The sequence below is a fragment of the Salvia splendens genome, chromosome 5, assembly GCF_004379255.2.
Source record: "Salvia splendens isolate huo1 chromosome 5, SspV2, whole genome shotgun sequence".
In the NCBI taxonomy this organism is placed as follows: domain Eukaryota; kingdom Viridiplantae; phylum Streptophyta; class Magnoliopsida; order Lamiales; family Lamiaceae; genus Salvia; species Salvia splendens.
Genome location: NC_056036.1, coordinates 39,515,954 through 39,535,403, shown reverse-complemented (window position 1 = coordinate 39,535,403; position 19,450 = coordinate 39,515,954). Strand labels below are relative to the sequence as shown.

The 19,450-nt window shown below is 38.2% G+C and overlaps 4 protein-coding genes and 1 non-coding gene across 6 annotated transcripts; 2 read left to right on the top strand and 3 right to left on the bottom strand.

Annotated features, from left to right (window-relative positions):
* Positions 1 to 573: 573 nt before the first annotated feature.
* Positions 574 to 4,392, bottom strand: LOC121804955 (26S proteasome regulatory subunit 8 homolog A-like). The gene is made up of 9 exons (XM_042204686.1): positions 4,110 to 4,392; positions 3,372 to 3,469; positions 2,377 to 2,601; positions 2,224 to 2,286; positions 1,984 to 2,147; positions 1,733 to 1,889; positions 1,515 to 1,613; positions 1,246 to 1,356; positions 574 to 962 (listed from the first exon to the last, which is right to left on the bottom strand). The coding sequence occupies exons 1-9, from the start codon at positions 4,303 to 4,305 to the stop codon at positions 822 to 824; spliced, it is 1,254 nt and encodes a 417-aa protein (XP_042060620.1). The 5' UTR covers positions 4,306 to 4,392; the 3' UTR covers positions 574 to 821.
* A 2,868-nt stretch (positions 4,393 to 7,260) lies between these two features.
* LOC121805913 (cytochrome c1-2, heme protein, mitochondrial-like) lies at positions 7,261 to 9,406 on the bottom strand. The gene is made up of 8 exons (XM_042205949.1): positions 9,267 to 9,406; positions 9,034 to 9,119; positions 8,560 to 8,774; positions 8,196 to 8,475; positions 8,051 to 8,122; positions 7,809 to 7,907; positions 7,657 to 7,722; positions 7,261 to 7,510 (listed from the first exon to the last, which is right to left on the bottom strand). Exons 1-8 carry the CDS (start codon positions 9,268 to 9,270, stop codon positions 7,394 to 7,396), a joined length of 939 nt encoding a protein of 312 aa, XP_042061883.1. The 5' UTR covers positions 9,271 to 9,406; the 3' UTR covers positions 7,261 to 7,393.
* On the top strand, positions 9,304 to 19,284 carry LOC121805914 (putative cytochrome c oxidase subunit 5b-like). Of its 2 annotated transcripts, XM_042205951.1 has the most exons (8): positions 9,304 to 9,370; positions 9,453 to 9,529; positions 16,519 to 16,681; positions 16,812 to 16,894; positions 17,013 to 17,063; positions 17,669 to 17,735; positions 17,820 to 17,899; positions 18,895 to 19,284. In XM_042205951.1, exons 3-8 carry the CDS (start codon positions 16,555 to 16,557, stop codon positions 18,970 to 18,972), a joined length of 486 nt encoding a protein of 161 aa, XP_042061885.1. In that variant the 5' UTR covers positions 9,304 to 9,370; positions 9,453 to 9,529; positions 16,519 to 16,554; the 3' UTR covers positions 18,973 to 19,284. The 2 variants fall into 2 exon arrangements, with proteins under 2 accessions (XP_042061885.1, XP_042061884.1); XM_042205950.1 differs by lacking the exon at positions 9,304 to 9,370 and having other exon boundaries at positions 9,443 to 9,529.
* On the bottom strand, positions 12,455 to 14,320 carry LOC121804270. Its single transcript, XM_042203775.1, has one exon. The coding sequence runs from the start codon at positions 14,318 to 14,320 to the stop codon at positions 12,455 to 12,457; it is 1,866 nt and encodes a 621-aa protein (XP_042059709.1).
* LOC121806094 lies at positions 14,202 to 14,308 on the top strand. Its single transcript, XR_006051627.1, has one exon. It is a non-coding gene; the product is annotated as a small nucleolar RNA R71 (small nucleolar RNA).
* Positions 19,285 to 19,450: the final 166 nt, after the last annotated feature.

Here is a 19,450-nt window from a genome sequence, read left to right as displayed (position 1 = left end):
TAAACTTTAACACTGGAAAAAGTAACAAGTCTGTAGCACATTTTTCATGATCACCTGATCAAGACGTGTCCAGCTGCAAAGTCCATATATAAATTTATGCATGCAGAATATATGTTATAGTTATACATACATGAAATAAGATTTTGCATGAGTATTTGTAGTGTCTGGAGAAGAATTTTTTAGAATTTTATTTTGGAAAGTTGTGAATTTGTTCTGGAGTTACTGGATTGAGTTCAAATATATTTTTCTGTAGTACTCCTAATAATTATACAGAGAATTTTTAGTTCCATGAGAAGTCAGAATTTCAACTCTATAAATATAAAAATTAAATAATTTTGTACGATACGTAGATCGTATTCTAATTGGCTGTAAGTTATTGAACCTTAGTAAATATCTATTTTGAATACGACAGAACTAATTATAATGTGTAGCCCAGCCCTTATATCTCATATTTAATGCTTGATTGTAAATTTATATCCAAGCATTTTGCGATTGGAATATAACAGAATAAAAATATTTGTGGCATCCTCTAAAAACGGACTTTTTAGTCCTCTACTCTCAAGCATTTTGCGATTGGAGTATAATTTCTCTGCATACGAAACAATATCTCAGCAAGATCCATAGTCCGTACCAATCAAGAGCAACAAACAGTAAAGGAATGCACAAAAGCTGGATTATGACAAGAGTGGTGCAAATGCATCTAAACGTATGAACTATGAGTAATCAAATTGAACCGAGTCTGCCTGGTTGGTTATAAATTTGGTAAGTCGTCTAAGGACCCTCGTGGCCCAGACATACAGTAATGCAATTCTGTCATTCATTTACTTCCAGAGCTTCCTCAACGACATGTTCTTCTCGGTTTCCTTCTTCATGACCTTGGCAACTGCCATCTCAAAGTCCTCCTGAGTGACATGAACCCTTCTCTCTCTCAGAGCAAACATTCCAGCTTCAGTGCAAACAGCCTGCCAAAAGTACAAAGTTCCACAGTTTATTAGGGCAACAGCTTTATTAATTTTGGTTCAGAAAGATGCAAGGAAAAGAGGCGAGTTCTGCTTGGAATCTGTGCTTCTGATGAAAACATCATTTTCAACATATTTCATTAAGACTCAAATTTAGGCAGTAACTATAAATCAAGCTGTTGCATCATATTTCTGATTTTTCATCCAAAAACCTATAACGAAGAACTCCTATATAGTTCACTAATTTAAAGAGGTAAACTTTCATGTAAGCAAGCACCAGGCATACCTTGAGTTCTGCACCAGATGCACCATTCATCTTCTCAGCAATCTTCTTTAGATCAATCCCTCGCATTAAATTCATTTTCCTTGAATGAATCTTCAAGATATCCCACCGAGACTGGAGAAATTTCCACAGATTAGTATTTCACAGTCAAAATAAAAATATCAATTTAGACTTGCATATGAAAATTATCAAGAAACAATTAGAATTCAAAAGTTTTATAGCATCAAGTCCACTATATAGATAAATGGATGATTAGAACAAGCACCACTAACCTCTTCATTGGGATTTGGGAACTCAATCTTCCTATCAATTCTTCCAGGCCTAAGAAGAGCTTGGTCCAGAATGTCAATTCTGTTGGTAGCCATCAATACCTGTATAGAGCATAGAAAATGACACAAAACTGTCATTAAACTCATCTATCATGAACCTTTAACAGAATAAAAAGGATAGTACAAGATTAGGTATAAAATCAGCAGGGAGTAAGGCATACTTTTATCTTGTTAGAGGCTTCAAAGCCATCAAGTTGATTAAGAAGCTCCAGCATAGTTCGCTGAACCTCACTGTCCCCATTTCCACTTCCAGACTCCATACGAGCAGATCCAATGCTATCAATTTCATCCATGAAGATGATGGATGGAGCATGCTCTCTGTCAAAAAAACATGATCAGGAATGCATCATAGGAAACACATTTTCATTAAATATGTCGAGATGGTTGATAACTTGATGCTGAAAGAACTAACCTGGCCATGACAAAGAGTTCTCTAACCATCCTAGAGCCTTCTCCAATGTACTTTTGAACTAGCTCAGAGCCCGACACTCGGATGAAAGTGCAGTCAGTATGGTGAGCCACAGCCCTTGCGAGCAGTGTCTTACCAGTTCCAGGAGGACCATATAGCAACACTCCCTTCAGAAGTCCAAAAATGTATATGTTAGAAAACACAGTATGTCAAGTAACAATAGTACGATGTGTCAGTAGTTACCTTTGGTTGGGCTATTCCTAGACTCTCGAATAATTCTGGATGCTTGATTGGAAGCTCAATCACCTATAACACGAGACAGGAAGATATATAAATGATAGTTCTCTAACATTTACTATCTCAAACTGTAATAAAGTGAAACCATAGAATGAGTACCTCTTTTATCTCTTTAATTTGCTGGTCAAGACCACCAATCATGTCATAAGTGGAGTCTGGAACTTTTTCAACTTTCATGAGATTCACCAACGGATCAACTTTACTAGGCAGGACCAAGTGGAGCACATAGCTATCATTACGTAGAGCAACCCTTGTTGAAGGGGTAATCTTAGTGATGTCAATGCTCTTGTCAATGTCAACTACATACTTGCCCTCAGGATGAACCTAAACAAAGATAGCAAAATAAACACTAATTGAGAAAGAATGTTACAATGTGACAGCAAATATAATAATATATCAGGCTGAGACATAGCACATGTTCTTGATCTCCCTCTAACCTCTTAGTGTAAAATGGAGCTATAAACCATTCTCTTCCCCCTATCTTTTCATTCAAGAAGGTTGAATTTGAATATAAATTATTTCTTGGTGGATCCATTGTTGCGCTCTCAAACTCAGGCCTCTCAAACACCTAAAGTAAATAGTACTAAAAAAAATAACACCCTGGAAGTATTATTTTTCCAACCACTTATTCTAGGTTGCATACTTGCATATTCAAATATATGTCTAGGTTGCATACTTGCATATTGAAATATATATCTAGGTTGCATACTTGCACCTAATTCAGTGAGTTAATTTTTCTTCAGCAGTAACAAGGAATAACACAAGAAACACATTTTAACTGTCACCTCCATATTAGAGGTTGCCTAAACCCATTACTAATAGCAGCTACATTCATGGAATGGAAGAAGCATTCACAAGCACGAGGATGTTCTAGTTATAATAAAGAACGATATAACAACTAATTTTTTCTAGCACCAGTCGGAAGCATTAGGCAAAAGGCACACTAGACCAGAAGACCATAATCTCTTTCCTTTCTTCTTTTTCTTATTTACATACATAACACTGAGTGAAGGAGACAAAATGATATTGAAAGATTTGATATTGTCACCCACAAAAAAACTACGAAATGTTGTTGACAGTAGTTAAAAACTAACCTTAACGAGGACCTTTGATTTTCCCATAACTTTGACAACTTCGCCCACGTATGATCCAGGCTCCTGAAGAAGCTGCAACTCTTCCTTTAATGATCGCACTGTCATTAAGGAACCAAGTAGTTTTTTATAAGAATACCAAGCATGTCTTTTACTTGAATGATATTGTTCTTATCTAGGATTTATGACCTAATTTCTACTCATAGCACTTTGGAAACACAATAATGGTATCTAGATTAAGATAAAAGCTCCGTCACAATCAGCATTCATAGAAGACTTGAGTGTGGCAAAACATAAACACAGAACTTACATAATATGAGAATGCTTTTAGCAACACTAACCTTAAAATTATGTCTTAAAACTTACTTCTCATTGAGGAGCATAAGCAGGCATTTAACAGACTGTAAAATTCCGCTGTACTGCTTTTTAAAAAGATAAGTTCCAACAACTATATGATAGTATAAACCCATAGAACTGAAATAAGCCAATCAACGGATTGGAATTCTTTCAAATTATCATCTAAAGGCTGCCCATAACAAAACCCAATATAAATTGATAAGGAGAAAATAAACAGAACACTAAGCTGGAGAAAGCTAAAATAGAGATGCAATTAATTTCACATACTGAGAGCTCTGTAGAGAATAATGAAAGCGGAACTACTACACCAGACCCTAGGGTTTTCAGTAAAGCAACAATTAAAATTACTCGTATCATTTAAATCCATAAGCGAATTGAACAAACCTCGACCATTAAGGTCATTGCGCTGAGCTTCGAGACGCTGGAGATCGTGATGTTTCTGACGGGACAACAACTGCAAATCCTGTATAGTCTGCTGATAATACTGGCGGAGCCCTTCACCGCCGCCGGAAGCAGCGCCCTGTTGGTGTTGGCGCTTCGCTTCATCGGCCTGCCGAGCGATAATCGCCGCCGTCGCCATCGATATGTGTAAGCAGATCGGAGAATAATTGGGTTTTCGTCTTTGCCAAGCCAAAAAAAAAGGGTACCGCAATCCTTGAATTAGAAGTCTCTCACAGTACACCGCCTCAATCTTTTTGTTACTTATTTTTATTTATTAATATAGGACATTTAATTCAGGAATTCCCCAGGGTTCCATGATATACATTTTCGGCCCCAAACGTTCAGGTTAATTGCATTAATAGCTCGTTTAAAATTACTTCGATATTTAAATAAGAGTGAACTACAAAAATAGTCCATGAACTATGAGTTTATCTCGCCTATCCCTGGACTTTAAAAATATCGCCACACATCCATGGAGTAGTATTTATCTCAAATTTGGTCATTTTGCCATTTTTTTATACGAAAATACTCTTTTGAGCATTTGAGCAATTTGGTCTTTTTACACTTTTAACATTTTAAATCTGATGTTATTTCAGTGATAATGTACTAAATCTGATATTATTTCAAAATTATCATTCTTCTTCCCTTTTGTCATCCTTCACTTTGTTTCTTTATTTCAATATTAGATTTAATTTTATAAAATTAAAATTAAAATTTAGATTTTAAATATCAATAATTTTTTTTAATTATAACTGATAATTCATGGACACTATAAATAATGATTAAAACTATTAATATTTGTTATTTAATATAATATTCAGTTGAATTGAAAAAGTACAAAAAAATAATATTAATCGTGACGTAAAAATAAGAGCTATTCTATTTAGCCTTCGTTCGGTTGTTATAATTGCTTGTGATTAAATATTATGATGATGACTAAAATTTGATATTACTAAAATTTTTATATAGGAGTATTTTTGTTGAAATTTTCTAGTTAGTTTTGATTGTTTTCAAATAAACAAACGAAAATTATATTAGTCTTACATTAGATGCATATTTATTTCAGAATAAATCGTGTTATATGATCTATTTATGATTAAAACTATTAAATATTGATTAAAACTAAGTTGACGTCGACATACCTTATTGATTAAATATTAGACACTATCAAATATTGATTAATAATTAATAAAAATTTATTGATATTTAAAAATCAAAATTTAAAATTTAATTTTATAAAATTAAATCTAATATTGAAATAAAGAAACAAAGTGAAGGATGACAAAAGGGAAGAGAATGATAATTTTGAAATAATATCAGATTTAGTACATCACTGAAATAATATTAGATTTAAAATATTAAAAGTGTAAAAAGACCAAATTGCTCAAATGCTCAAAATGGTATTTTTCGTATAAAAAATGGCAAAAGGACCAAATTTGAGATAAACCCTTAGTTCATGGATGTCTTCGATATTTTTAAAGTCCAGAGACTATGGGCGAGATAAACCCGTAGTCCATAAACCATTTTTGTAGTTCACTCTTTAAATAAACTCGTATGAAAAAATATTAAAGACAAATTACTAGATAAAAAATTACTAAAATAATGATTATTGAGTTTAAAATATTATTTTGTCATTATTTAAGGTCATTGGTTTTAATAAATAATAATAATAATAATAATAATCAATTAATTATTAGTAATTGTTTTTGGTATCGAGCTTTGGAGTAAAAATTTTATGGTCAATCCACACGAAAGTGGCATAATGACTTGGTGTGCCTCACCAATAACTCCTTGACAAATGGAAATAAAATGTCCCATGTACCACCACAATTAAACACCTATTCACTAAACTAACAGCACAATATATGGCACGTAAATTGTGATCACCATATTTAATATTTTTGCTCACTTTCCATAAAACAATTAACGGAAGGCTTAATTGTGCTGTTGTTTTTTTTAAGAGGATCGACGATGGTTACGCGCTTCGTTGCCAAGGTGGGAACCAACGGGTCCACCTACCTTCCCCCTAGCACGGGTCCAGGGGAGTGAATCCATAAGCCCCAGGGGAAATTAATCCTCATCCATAAGCCCCAGAGGAAATTAATCCTCAAGGAAATTGATCACCGGCTAGAATCATTTTTAGTCCAGAGACTATGGGCGAGATAAACCCGTAGTCCATGAACCATTTTTGTAGTTCACTCTTTAAATAAACTCGTATGAAAAAATATTAAATGCGCCCCAAATTAATCCTCATCCATAAGCAATTAATCCTCAAGATGCGCCCCAGGGGTCGAATCCTCAAGAAAATTAATCCTCAAGATGCGCCCCAGGGATCGAATCCTCAAGGAAATTAATCCTAAAGATGCAAATCCTCAAGATGCGCCTCCCAGGGGTCGAACACGTGACCTCTAGGATGGCCTCCCAGTTAATCCTAAAGATGCAAATCCTCAAGATGCGCCTCCCAGGGGTCGAACACGTGACCTCTAGGATGGCCTCCCAGGGGTCGAACACGTGACCTCTAGGATGACGCGGTATCCTTGCCTCCCTCCTCAACCACTTGAGCTAGGAGACTTGGATTGTGCTGTTAGTTTAGTGAATAGGTGTTTAATTGAGAAGGCGTGTTTAATTGAGAAGGCATGTGGGACCATTTCATTTCCATTTGTCAAGAAATTATTGGTAAGGCACGTCAAGTTAGCCACCAAACTAAATTTCATTTTTGTTCTGTTATTTTCATTGGTTTACAGGATGATGTGGGATGCATTAACCAGGGATGTTTTGCATTTGTTTGAATTCGTGCTTGTTCCTTCTCAGAGGTACCACTTCTGTGAATTCCCACTTCATATTTTCTGTTAATTTTGGGGTGTGATCTTAATTTGGGTGGTGAAGCTTTTGCATAGCATGGTTTTAAACTGTTGATTTATGCAACTGATTTAAATCTATTAATGTTGTGTTGTGTGATATACAGTATCAGATTCTAACTTATGACCTAACCTAGGATTGAGACAGTTATGGTGTCTTTGCAAATAGTATGATGATTGAACGAACTTTTTCCAGCAAATTCTAAAACACTCACATGCTGCTAACTGGACAGGGATGGAAAAAGTTATTGGTACATTTGATTTGAATCGTCCCGAAGCACACCATCCTGGGAAATTGAAAATCTGTATCTTTACATGCAGTATATCTCATACATAACCAAACCCCATGATGCAAGAAAGCCATGCTATTTACTTGACTACATCAAGGACCACCTTATGAGGTCTAAGAACTGACCACCTCGTACGTCTGTAGTACCCGGCTTGCAGAAGAGCAAGTGACAATACGAAGATCCATTTGAAGCCCATCTGCATGTATTCCAGACGGAGCATTGCATTACTACGAGAAAACACCATAATACTAAAATCTATCGATAGCTAAGCGTGATGATTTATGAGTCAGTGAATGAACAGACACACAAGACAGATCATGAGTGGGAGAAATGAAGACTTGCCAGTTTCCGTTCTTCCATCTCTGGTTCAGCAGCCCAAGACAAAAAGGTCACCACATCTTTTCCCATCTGCACAAGATGAACATTTCATATCTATGATTCGTTATGCGTGAGTATATATATTAACTAAAAGAGAAATGAGAGACGAAAAATACCTGTGCTTCAGTTGCAGGGGTACCATCTTCATACTCAACAGCACCATCATCAAGCATTTTAGGCATGGCGATCGCTCCACCAGGGAAATAAGGGTTATACTGAAAAGGATACAATGCACATTTAACTTTCGTACTATAAATAAATCATTTTGATGATTTAAATCGGGAAGATATAAGATAGTTCTTCACAAAACTTATCTACTTATGGCTTTTCAAAGTAAAATGGTGAGAGGACAAATTACCGTGACACCAGCAGGAGGATCGCGATAGCCGGTTAGAAGAGCAAATACATAATTCTGGCCATTATGGCGGGCCTGTCCGGAAACAAAACTTAGAAACAGCAAGTGGATTTTCTTTTAGATGAAAACTCAAAGTTTTAGAACTCACCTTTGTGATAAGACCTAGATCAGGAGGATAGGCCCCTCCATTTGCAAATCTTGCAGCTTGCTCGTTTGCGTAAGGCTGAGGAAGACAATCACTCAACTTTCCAGGGCGAGTGAGCGTCTCACCCTCATCACTAGGGCCATCAACCACTTCAATCTCAGTGGCCATAGCTTTAGTTTCTTCCTCAGAGTAGGCCACACCGACAAGATCACGATACGAAATAAGTGACATTGAGTGGCATGATGAACAAACTTGCTGGTAAACCTGGTGACCCCGACGAACCCTGCCCATGAAATTCAGCTTTCAACAGTAAAAACATCTTTCACAACCGTTGCACAGGGTAACTAGGCAAAAATGTTTTACTTACGAAGCATGATCATATGAACTGAGGATGCCATTATGAGGCCATGGATAGCTAGGGCAAGCTAAACCGTGCTCTGCCTCATCGGAAGCATATGCTATTGTTGCACACCCCAGAAACCCGGATGCTACGGCACCAAAAAGTGCAATTGTCTTGGAAAACTGTGAGCCTGAAGAGCCAGATTCAGCTTGACCAAGCTTGGGAATAAGCACAGGAGCAGCCTGGAAAAAGTGCAATTTGTATAGGGCAAAAAATGCAATCAATCTAAGAATGGTAGTGGTACTAAAAAAATCCCACTTTTCTGGGTTTGGTTTACAAAGGAACTAACTTTAAACACACCTAATCTGCAAATTTCTCAAACAGTGAAAAACATTCTCTAAAACAGAAAAAAAAAACCATGTTCATTATTTAATTATTGCTATCTCTACGCAAAAGAATTTTTATTTATTTATAGTATTTTGTAAAAATGAATTCCAATACCTTGAGCACGGAGACTGCTACCGAAGGCTGGCTCAAAAAACCTGGACGACTGAAATGCTTGATCAATCTATTAATTTTTCCAGTTCCTGGTTCGTTAAAAAAAATTAAACATGAATAATGAAGCGAAAACAGCTAAATAAAACCCATAGCTTTTACGGTTGGAAATGGAAGGAGCATGCAGAAAATCAATAAAATCACAAAACTGAACAGATAAAAAGGGCTACAAAGCTTACTCATTTTCACTCTTTCTCGTAAATTAGCAGAGCGGAGGAGGAAGGAAATGGCCTGAAAAAGGAGAGGTTCAGATTAGATTGTCACCACTCACCACCATATACAGGTACGGCGGTACACGTCAGAGGAAATTAGTTTACCAATTTACCCTTTTCCATATTATTAGTAAATACAAGTGTAAATTAAAGCCAACTAGGCCAAAGTCCGTCTCTTTCTCTCTTCCATTTCAATTCTTCGTCGAGAGAGTGAAATCTGTCGATAGAAGGTGATGTGATATTTTAGAGTTCTTAATCAAAGCATAAAGATTATCAAGTTTAATTATTTTAACTCTAATAATACTACACTACTGCAAGAATACAGTATCGTAGTAGTATTTCAAGTGTCGATCCACAGGGAGGCGAGATTGCTTACGCTTAATAAGACTACACAAAGCATAAAAATATTTTATTTTGATTTTGAGATGGTTAACTAACTTAAACTACTGAAACGAGATTTTTAATACGAGAAAGACAAGTCACTCCAAGTTGCTCACTAAGCTTGCGTTGTTTTACACCATTTACAACGAAACATACGACGGGATTATAATTATCAACCTAATCGCGTGCACTGAACATGTCTACGACGTATAGTTCACAGTCAGCTGAACACTTATTCCATGAACCAACTTTCAACGACATTTAATTCCTGCGGATGCGCGAGAATAAATGTCGTCTACTATAATCACTTACCTAATCCACTATCAATTTATCCCCTGAACAGTTCTAAATCGAAAGCATACCAACAAACGATCAATCCTAAGCTATGTTAAAGAGACAATAGTTAAGATTTAACAACACTACATCATTAGCCAAAAACGTAGCATTTTAATTATCAAACACAATGTTGGTATCAAACATACGATTCAAGGTGTTAAAACAAATACACAAGCCTAGATTACAACTGGGAGCAACAAAGAGAGCCTAGCCTATACACATGGTAGAATGTAGAAATAAAACCATAGGTGTGATGCTCTCGTCGAGTGGAGTCGGGATTCGGGAATGGATGGTCGGAATAATGGCCGGAATGCCTTCCTTCTCTTCTTCCTCTCCTCCTTTCTCTCTATTTTTCTCCCTCTCTGTCGTTTTTCCCCAATCTAAATCCGTCTCCCCGCCTCTTTGATCCATCAACCGCTGGGTCAACTGCAAAATCGCAGTTACGCGACTAAAACGCCCGACCGGGCGAATTCAAAGGAGGTAATCGCCCGACCGGGCGAAAGGCTACTGCATGGCCTCGCGGGAAACGCCCGACCGGGCGTTTAGTTGAAATCAGAACGCCCGACCGGGCGAACTTTCTGGACTCCGCATGCACAATATGGAAACGCCCGACCGGGCGTTTAGCGACATCAAAACGCCCGACCGGGCGAACTCTCTGGAATCTCAGCTATGCATTTCCGATGAACTTCCAGCTTCTAACACCCGAAACTACACTCAAAGCACGACTTGGTGAGTTATAATTAACATGAAATCCGGGGTAAAGAATAGGAAATAAGCTTCGCATCAAATACCCCCAAACTTAAGCTCTTGCTCGCCCCGAGCAAGGTACATTTTTTTTTTAGCACAAAAACTCAACGCAAGTCTACCCCGCAGAGAAATTTTCATCACAAAGAATCATGTAGGGACGTGAGTGACAAAATCTAAACCCCCAACATTTCCAATCAAGATTTCCCACTCTCAAGAACAATCACTCATCCCCCTAGAACGTCAAGTTAAGGTGCACTTCAAAATAAGTCCAAGCATGCGATCAAACAACTCAAACCATCATCATTGACTCATTAAGCAATACTAACCACATAGACTCACAGATTTCAAATCGAACCTCTTTAACTCTACCAAGTTCTTTACACAACATCCACAAACATCAACGATAAGGTCCAAGGTCTTATTTCAAGGTTGTAATGGGGCTAGGGACGAGGTAGGATAAGTATGGATAGTGAGCTCAAAGGCTACACATTTGAGTGCCAAAATCTTCCCTCCTACAACTTCCTTCCAAAGATTAACCAATGAAAAATTACAACCAAACCCACACTCCCCCAAACTTGAGATCTATTCCAGACGAGATTACACAAACAAACATAGAAGCTCTATCTTTATTTCATCAACTTATTTCTTTTTTTTTTTTTTTTTTTTGTAAAGACCTCGACTTTTGTGAATTTGGAGGTCGTCTTTTTCTTTTTCTTGTTTTTTTTTTCTTAGAACTTCATTCTTTTCACCTTCTATCAAGTCTAGAAATGTCTACTCTTTACAATTCACCACCCACACTCAAACTCAAACCACAAAGCTCAACTTGTATTTAGCACCCAAATAGTAGCAAGGTCTATCGATGAGGCTAAAATTAGGCTTATTTCAGTGGCTAAGTGTTTGGCTAAGTGTTTACACAAAGAATAAGAAATTAAGCTCAAGGTGGCTTCTAGGGGATCATTTGATGGACTAGGCATGTGATCATTTGGCCATGGAGTTCATCCTAGTGCCTTGTCCTCCCATATCGTTAACACAAACGAACGCAAGCATTTCACTCGATAAAGCAAATCAATCCAAAATAATTTCCACAAGTCATGCGATTTTCATACTCTCCTCAACTTAAGAAATCGGATGTAATCACGACATGCTTTTTCAAATAGATTCATGCACCCATTCTATTCATCCTAGGCTTCAAAGTTCAAGTAAAATTAAGCAAGATTTCCCAACCAGAAAGCCGAAGATAAAGCATGCACCCGTCAACTACATAGATTCAAAACATCTTTATCACGCAAAACACCCAAAAAACATACATCACAAATCATTCATAACCCCCCAAACTTGAATGCATCATTGTCCTCAATGCATGCAAAGAAGACAAATAAAGTAAAGGGAAAGGAAACTCCCCCAAACTTGGCATGACGTCCATAGTGCATTCGGGTGGGAGGGTGGGTGTAAAAATCCTTTGCAGGTGTGCTTCCTCCTAAGCTCCAATCCTAACTCCCAGTTGCTCCTACAAAAAAAACAAAAACTACAGAAAGAACACTCAATTCAAAATAAATGTTGGAGGAAAGAATTGAGCAAACAAAACCTCCAACATATGAAACCAAAAATAAAAACAAAAAAACTTGGGTTGCCTCCCAATCAGCGCCTTTGTTTATAGTCGTTGGCTCGACCTTCTTCATCCTTGTCTACCTCTATCCAGGCTCCAATAGGCGCTTCCCCGCCTTCTCTTGCTTGATCACCACATTCTCTCCATCTACTCGAAACATGACCGTATTTGTCTTGGTCTCTATCACAACATCACCGGTTGCTAAAAATGGCCTACCAAATAGGATAGGCATATCCTTGTCCTCTTCCATCTCTAGGACAATGAAGTCAACCGGGAGTACAAATCTATCAACCTTCACCAAGACATCCTCGATGATACCTTTTGGTTTCACAATTGAATGATCCGCCAATTGTAGGTCAATGTCGATTGGTTCAATCCTCGCTTCTAGACCGATTGACCGTGCGGTTTTCAGAGCCATCAATGATATTCCCGAGCCTTGATCAAGTAGGCACTTTGGGAACTCCTTATCTCCCATCTCACATGGGATCACACAGCTTCCAGGGTCTCTTCTCTTTGCCGGCATCTTTCCCTTCACAAATTGTGAGCAAAATGCGCTCAATATCACCACACCATCGTCTTGTATCTTCTCCTTTTTCGCAATAAGATCCTTAAAAAACTTGGAGAATTTAGGAAAGTGTAGGAACAAATCCACCAGGGACACATCTACATTAACTTTCCTGATAATGTTCATCATCCAATCGAGTCCTTTCTCTTGAATTATTTTCCTACCCTTCTTCTTATTCTCGACTGGGAAAGGTGGTGGCGGGATAAAATCTGGAAAATTAAATGGACACTTCGGGTCCATTGCCGGACTTAGTGGATTCTTCTTGTGGATATCACTCATGGTTGACTCTTCTTTTTCTTGTTGACATTCCCTAGCTTCGGTAGTAGCCCACTCAATCCCCTCGTCCGCCCCTGCGTGCGAGGTTTGTGAGCCAAACAACTTGTCCGCCCCTGCGTGCAAGATGTTCGAGCCATTTTGTGCATCTAGCATGATTGGAGACTCAAGATCCTTCCCACTTCTTAACTTAACTGCCTTGCACTGTTCAAAACCTTTAGGATTGGGCACCGTATCACTCGGGATAGCATTAGGAATTCTTGTGTGAGATGCTGTAGCAATCTGCCCAATTTGAGTCTCGAGATTCCTCAATGTAGCCTCCATCTGACCAAACTTCTCTACCGTCCTTTCTTTGAAGCTCTCATTCTCCTTTTGACTCTTGGTCATGAAGGAGAGTATCTGTCCCAATTGATCTTCTACCGATGGCTTCTTCTCATAACCCGGGGGTTGAGTGTTTGTCCTCCATTGGTTCCCCGAGTTGTTGCTAGGACCACTTTGATTCCAGTTCGATTGCTGAGGCCTCCAATTCTGCTGATTGCTATATTGGTTGCCTTGGTTAAACCCTTGGCCATTGTTACCAATGTAGTTCACATCCTCCGTTGGTGGCCCTTGAAGACTTGGACATTGATCCGTATGGTGTCCACCTTGGCACAGTCCACACTTCATCACAGTCACTGCTTGAGGTTGAGGATTCAGTTGAAGAGATTTCACTGCTTTCGTCATTGAAGACATCTGGGTGCTTATATCTGCCAATTGAGCTTCAATTGCAGATACTCTCTCTGCATCCTTTGTAGCACCGAATGTGTCTCCTCCTTTCTCCGCTGCTCTCCTTGGGTTGTGCCAGTTCCGTTGATTGTTAGCCAACCTTTGGAATAAGGCTCTCACCTCCTCATGCGTTAAGTCATCCAGGTTTCCATTAGAGCCTGCAGTAACTAGTCCCGTGCCTTCATTGTTGAGTCCCTTGTAGAATTTCAAAAGGTCATGCCCCGGAGCTAGACCATGGCTCGGGCATTTCCTTATCAAGTCTGTGAATCTCTTCCAAGCTTCTGCAAAGGACTCATCATACTTTTGTTGGAAAGAAGTGATCTCTTCTCTCAATTTCTCGATCTTCATCGGGGAATTATATTCTAAGAGGAACAACGTCTTCAACTCTTGGAATGTTTCAATGTTGTAGCCCGGTATAGAGTCATACCAAGCTCTTGCTTTCTCCCTCAGAGAGAATGGGAATAAGACCCTCTTGATCAGATTGTGTTCCACATTCGGGGGTCTGTGAGAGTTCGTCAACTCGTAGAAGGCATTGAGGTGGCTCATCGGGTCTTCATCATCCCGTCCATGGAAAAGATTCCCCCCATTCACCAAACTAATGTAGTGAGGTGGAATGTTGATGTTGTTGTTCGCATAAGCAAACTCTCCGGGGTACTCAATTCCCGATCTAAGAGTGTCGCCAAACCTCACAACGGGTGGTGGGACAGCGTTGTTGTTATTATTGTCGGCCATCGACTCAGCTTCCAGATCACTGTCACTATTCTCAAACAATGGGTTATCTCTGATTGGACTCGGCGAATCCTGTTGAATTTCAAACCCGGCTGAACTTCCTGACCCTTTCCTTCTTTGATAACAGAGTAATCCGAAAGGCGGTGTACCCTGAGATCTCGTGTGCATTCACGACTTTTTTTTTTTTTTTTTTTTTTTTTTTTTATCTACACAACAGAAAATACACCAAGCACAAGCACAATATATTTCCTAATTACCGAAAGCGAGACCTCTCGACAACTTCGGGGTAAGTACTATAAAAAGTGTGTGCTTAAGTGAAAAACTAAACTACCTAAAAACTAAACTAAGAGTTAGGTAAAAATTACCTAAAATAATACACTCCTTCGTCTTCAAGTCCGGACGTGGTAGATGGCTATCACACCGTAGAACACGAACAAGGTACCTAAAAAACTCAAAAAAGAAAAATCAAACAAAACAAAATAAAAACTAAAACAATTAAGCATAAACAAGCTATTGCCTCCCCGGCAACGGCGCCAAAACTTGATGTGATATTTTAGAGTTCTTAATCAAAGCATAAAGATTATCAAGTTTAATTATTTTAACTCTAATAATACTACACTACTGCAAGAATACAGTATCGTAGTAGTATTTCAAGTGTCGATCCACAGGGAGGCGAGATTGCTTACGCTTAATAAGACTACACAAAGCATAAAAATATTTTATTTTGATTTTGAGATGGTTAACTAACTTAAACTACTGAAACGAGATTTTTAATACGAGAAAGACAAGTCACTCCAAGTTGCTCACTAAGCTTGCGTTGTTTTACACCATTTACAACGAAACATACGACGGGATTATAATTATCAACCTAATCGCGTGCACTGAACATGTCTACGACGTATAGTTCACAGTCAGCTGAACACTTATTCCATGAACCAACTTTCAACGACATTTAATTCCTGCGGATGCGCGGGAATAAATGTCGTCTACTATAATCACTTACCTAATCCACTATCAATTTATCCCCTGAACAGTTCTAAATCGAAAGCATACCAACAAACGATCAATCCTAAGCTATGTTAAAGAGACAATAGTTAAGATTTAACAACACTACATCATTAGCCAAAAACGTAGCATTTTAATTATCAAACACAATGTTGGTATCAAACATACGATTCAAGGTGTTAAAACAAATACACAAGCCTAGATTACAACTGGGAGCAACAAAGAGAGCCTAGCCTATACACATGGTAGAATGTAGAAATAAAACCATAGGTGTGATGCTCTCGTCGAGTGGAGTCGGGATTCGGGAATGGATGGTCGGAATAATGGCCGGAATGCCTTCCTTCTCTTCTTCCTCTCCTCCTTTCTCTCTATTTTTCTCTCTCTCTGTCGTTTTTCCCCAATCTAAATCCGTCTCCCCGCCTCTTTGATCCATCAACCGCTGGGTCAACTGCAAAATCGCAGTTACGCGACTAAAACGCCCGACCGGGCGAATTCAAAGGAGGTAATCGCCCGACCGGGCGAAAGGCTACTGCATGGCCTCGCGGGAAACGCCCGACCGGGCGTTTAGTTGAAATCAGAACGCCCGACCGGGCGAACTTTCTGGACTCCGCATGCACAATATGGAAACGCCCGACCGGGCGTTTAGCGACATCAAAACGCCCGACCGGGCGAACTCTCTGGAATCTCAGCTATGCATTTCCGATGAACTTCCAGCTTCTAACACCCGAAACTACACTCAAAGCACGACTTGGTGAGTTATAATTAACATGAAATCCGGGGTAAAGAATAGGAAATAAGCTTCGCATCAGAAGGCGCGCCGGATTTCAGATTTGAATTGGATCAGAATCATGTGGAGAAGGCTCGCGGTTCAGCTACGAACTCTCGGCCCGGCCCGGTGCCCATCCAGGCCCGTTCGATGCGCCACCACCACTTCAAGCCGACCAGCTGGTTTCTATCGCCACTTCTCTGCATCTGGTTGGTCCTCCTCCTAACCCTAATTTATTTTAATTAGCTTTTTTTATGATATGGATTGGTGCATATGACTACGACGATGATGAATGAAAATGAAAATCGAGATTTGTGTAATGATTTTTTTTTTAATTAGGAAATGCGTCTGCATTAAGAGTGGAAGATGTAGTGCCAATCGCTACTGGTCATGAGCGAGAGGAGTTGGAAGCTGAGCTTCAAGTTAGTATTTTATCGTAGATTATCTTTGGCTAGATTTTCCGCTTTTATCAATTGAATATTACTGTACGGAGTAGTATTTTGGTTTGTTTGGGATATTTATTGAATCGTTTTTTACTAGGGAAAGGACATTCTCGAAATCAACCACCCATCGGGTCCTTTTGGAACGAAGGTTAGCATTATGAATCTTCCTTCTTTTCATGTTTTATGATGGAATTATTTTGTCTTTTAGCTACTGAACTAGGACTACTTAGAAATGTTTAATGTATAGAACATTGTCTACATCAAGGCATGAACTGGAGAAATCAAGATGTGTGGGCCACAAATGTTTTATTAATCATATGTATCTTGTACTTCATATCCACTCGCTGTGTTTTCATCTTTCTGATTTTCTCCCCCTCCAGCTTTGTATACTCAACTGAGAGAAGCTCCTTGTTTTAGATTTGTTGAGTGTTTCTGTTGTGTTTCATTGCTTTCCTTGTAGTCTTTTAAAGCTGATGATATTGAAAGATAACATAATGCCTGTTTGTAAAGACTATATTAATCTGGTAATTGTGTTATTTTCTGTAAATTGTATGTGTATAACTACTTTTGTGGGTTTGGGGTAAGTTCGAGGCAGTGTTGAGATTCAACCTCTATTGCGTAGGATTGATTGGTGTTGCATGTTCACTCATTTATCTTCTTAAAGAATGTTCACTTATGTTTCCTGTCTCGCTTTGAAATGTTTGAAATGCACACAAAGGAGAATCTGTATCTCTACCTTTTATTGGTTTGCAGGAATCCCCAGCCGTGATAAAGTCTTATTACGACAAGAGAATTGTGGGATGCCCTGGTGGTGAAGGCGGTAAGTCTTTTTTATGTGTTCTTTAATTGTTTGGTTGACTCTGTTTTGGGTGTGATAATCAGTTTTCTGCCCAAAACTCAACAGAGGATGAGCATGATGTTGTTTGGTTTTGGCTAGAGAAGGGCATCCCACATGAATGCCCAGTATGCTCACAGTATTTTACGGTGAGTATGTATAGCTTCAGCAATAATGCATATAATCAAAGATAAAAAGATTTGTGTTTTAAATTTCGCTATAATTACTTTGGAGTCCTTTTAATGTCATAACAACTGATTCACGAAAGCTTCATAGATATGTTATAACTTATAACCACACATGGTGCATCCTTGATATTCTAAGAATCATTCACTTTTCTGTAACCATGTTGATGTGAGAACTTGTCTGGAAAAACTCATCAGATGAAAATGTTATGGAATCACAATAATTATGTCTTTGCTTCAAATTCCAATTGCTTAACACTGCAACAAGCTGCAAATGAGCGAGTGGACATTACTAATGAATTCAGGGATAGGCAGCTGATAGCAGCTCTTTTGTTGTAATTTACCTGTTTTCTAGTATTTAGATGATTCTATACAGATTGTGTTGACAACATCAATTACCTGAGCTTTATGCATCTTTGGACATAATTCAATTGAATTTTTGAAGTTGTAATACATGAAGATTTCTGAAATATATTTTTCATTATTTGTGGTGGAAATTCTTCATTCATTGCAATACAGTCAACACAATTTATCAAACCAAATCAATCATAATTATGATTTTTTTAAAATGTATGTTCTTAATTCATACTATTAAGAGTTTATGCGCATTTCTACTGAAGGCCACTTGTTTCATACTTAAATCAGTTTCTTTTGCATCACCTTCTTGCCCATGCTTCTTTATCTCTCCCAAGGTTTGTCATGGGGCTGCATTGGAGTTCAGCAGTATAATGTTAGAATGAGGAGATGATTAATGTATTGCTCTGTTGTATGTGCTTTACTTGTGGCTAGTAGTGCTTCACTAGTAACACCCTGAAAAATCGAAATAAGCTTCACTTCACAAGTCAAGTTTTGTGTAGTCTTATGTTAGTTTGTTATACAGAACACAAATACTATACAGAACATCCATGTTCTGAACGCTTTATTTCCAACGAAATTTCACAACTTTTGCTTGTCCACAGTTAGAAGTGGTAGGCCCTGGTGGACCTCCAGACGGACATGGAGATGGAGATGGAGATGATGGCGGTCATCAGCACTAGAAGATAGTCGGCAAATTTTCTGCCAGAATAAGATGTGGTGACAGGATGAGGAGTTTTTTAATATTCTTCAGGTTTCGAAACTCATTGTGCTTTCACTATGGCCTTGTTGCTTTGGCAACAATTGAACCTGTTTCTCCTCTCCTTTTTTTGGGATTTAAACATGGGAAGGTGATCCATAGAAATTATGGATTTCAAATTTTTAAAACCATTGAGGATACAATAATTGTTGACAACAATTAGTTGAGTCTAGTTATATTTTGTTGTTCTGCGGAACTTTCAGACTACACACTTTTAATCCAATATCTTTTTGTATTTTGTTCTTATTTTTCTATATTGTTTGTATTTTTCGAGTTCCGAAGGTGGTTGAAATAATATAATTGCTAGTTATGCTGTCTACTCACAATTGACTTTGTCTACGGGCATATCGTCATTATTGATTTTCTTCAATAAGACTATATCTTAAATTGTACTACTATTA

Excerpts from the sequence above, each read along its gene's own strand:
- LOC121804955 (XM_042204686.1), bottom strand. The coding sequence starts at position 4,305 with ATGGCGACGGCGGCGATTATCGCTCGGCAGGCCGATGAAGCGAAGCGC. Across the intron at positions 2,148-2,223 it reads TAGGAATAGCCCAACCAAAG|GGAGTGTTGCTATATGGTCC; the intron begins GTAACTACTGAC and ends GGACTTCTGAAG. Across the intron at positions 1,357-1,514 it reads TCCCAAATCCCAATGAAGAG|TCTCGGTGGGATATCTTGAA; the intron begins GTTAGTGGTGCT and ends AAATTTCTCCAG.
- LOC121805913 (XM_042205949.1), bottom strand. Across the intron at positions 8,476-8,559 it reads AGTTCATATGATCATGCTTC|GGTTCGTCGGGGTCACCAGG; the intron begins GTAAGTAAAACA and ends TTTCATGGGCAG. Across the intron at positions 7,908-8,050 it reads ATCCTCCTGCTGGTGTCACG|TATAACCCTTATTTCCCTGG; the intron begins GTAATTTGTCCT and ends TATCCTTTTCAG.
- LOC121804270 (XM_042203775.1), bottom strand. The coding sequence starts at position 14,320 with ATGAAGATCGAGAAATTGAGAGAAGAGATCACTTCTTTCCAACAAAAG.
- LOC121805914 (XM_042205951.1), top strand. The coding sequence starts at position 16,555 with ATGTGGAGAAGGCTCGCGGTTCAGCTACGAACTCTCGGCCCGGCCCGG. Across the intron at positions 16,682-16,811 it reads TCGCCACTTCTCTGCATCTG|GAAATGCGTCTGCATTAAGA; the intron begins GTTGGTCCTCCT and ends TTTTTTAATTAG. Across the intron at positions 17,900-18,894 it reads TATGCTCACAGTATTTTACG|TTAGAAGTGGTAGGCCCTGG; the intron begins GTGAGTATGTAT and ends GCTTGTCCACAG.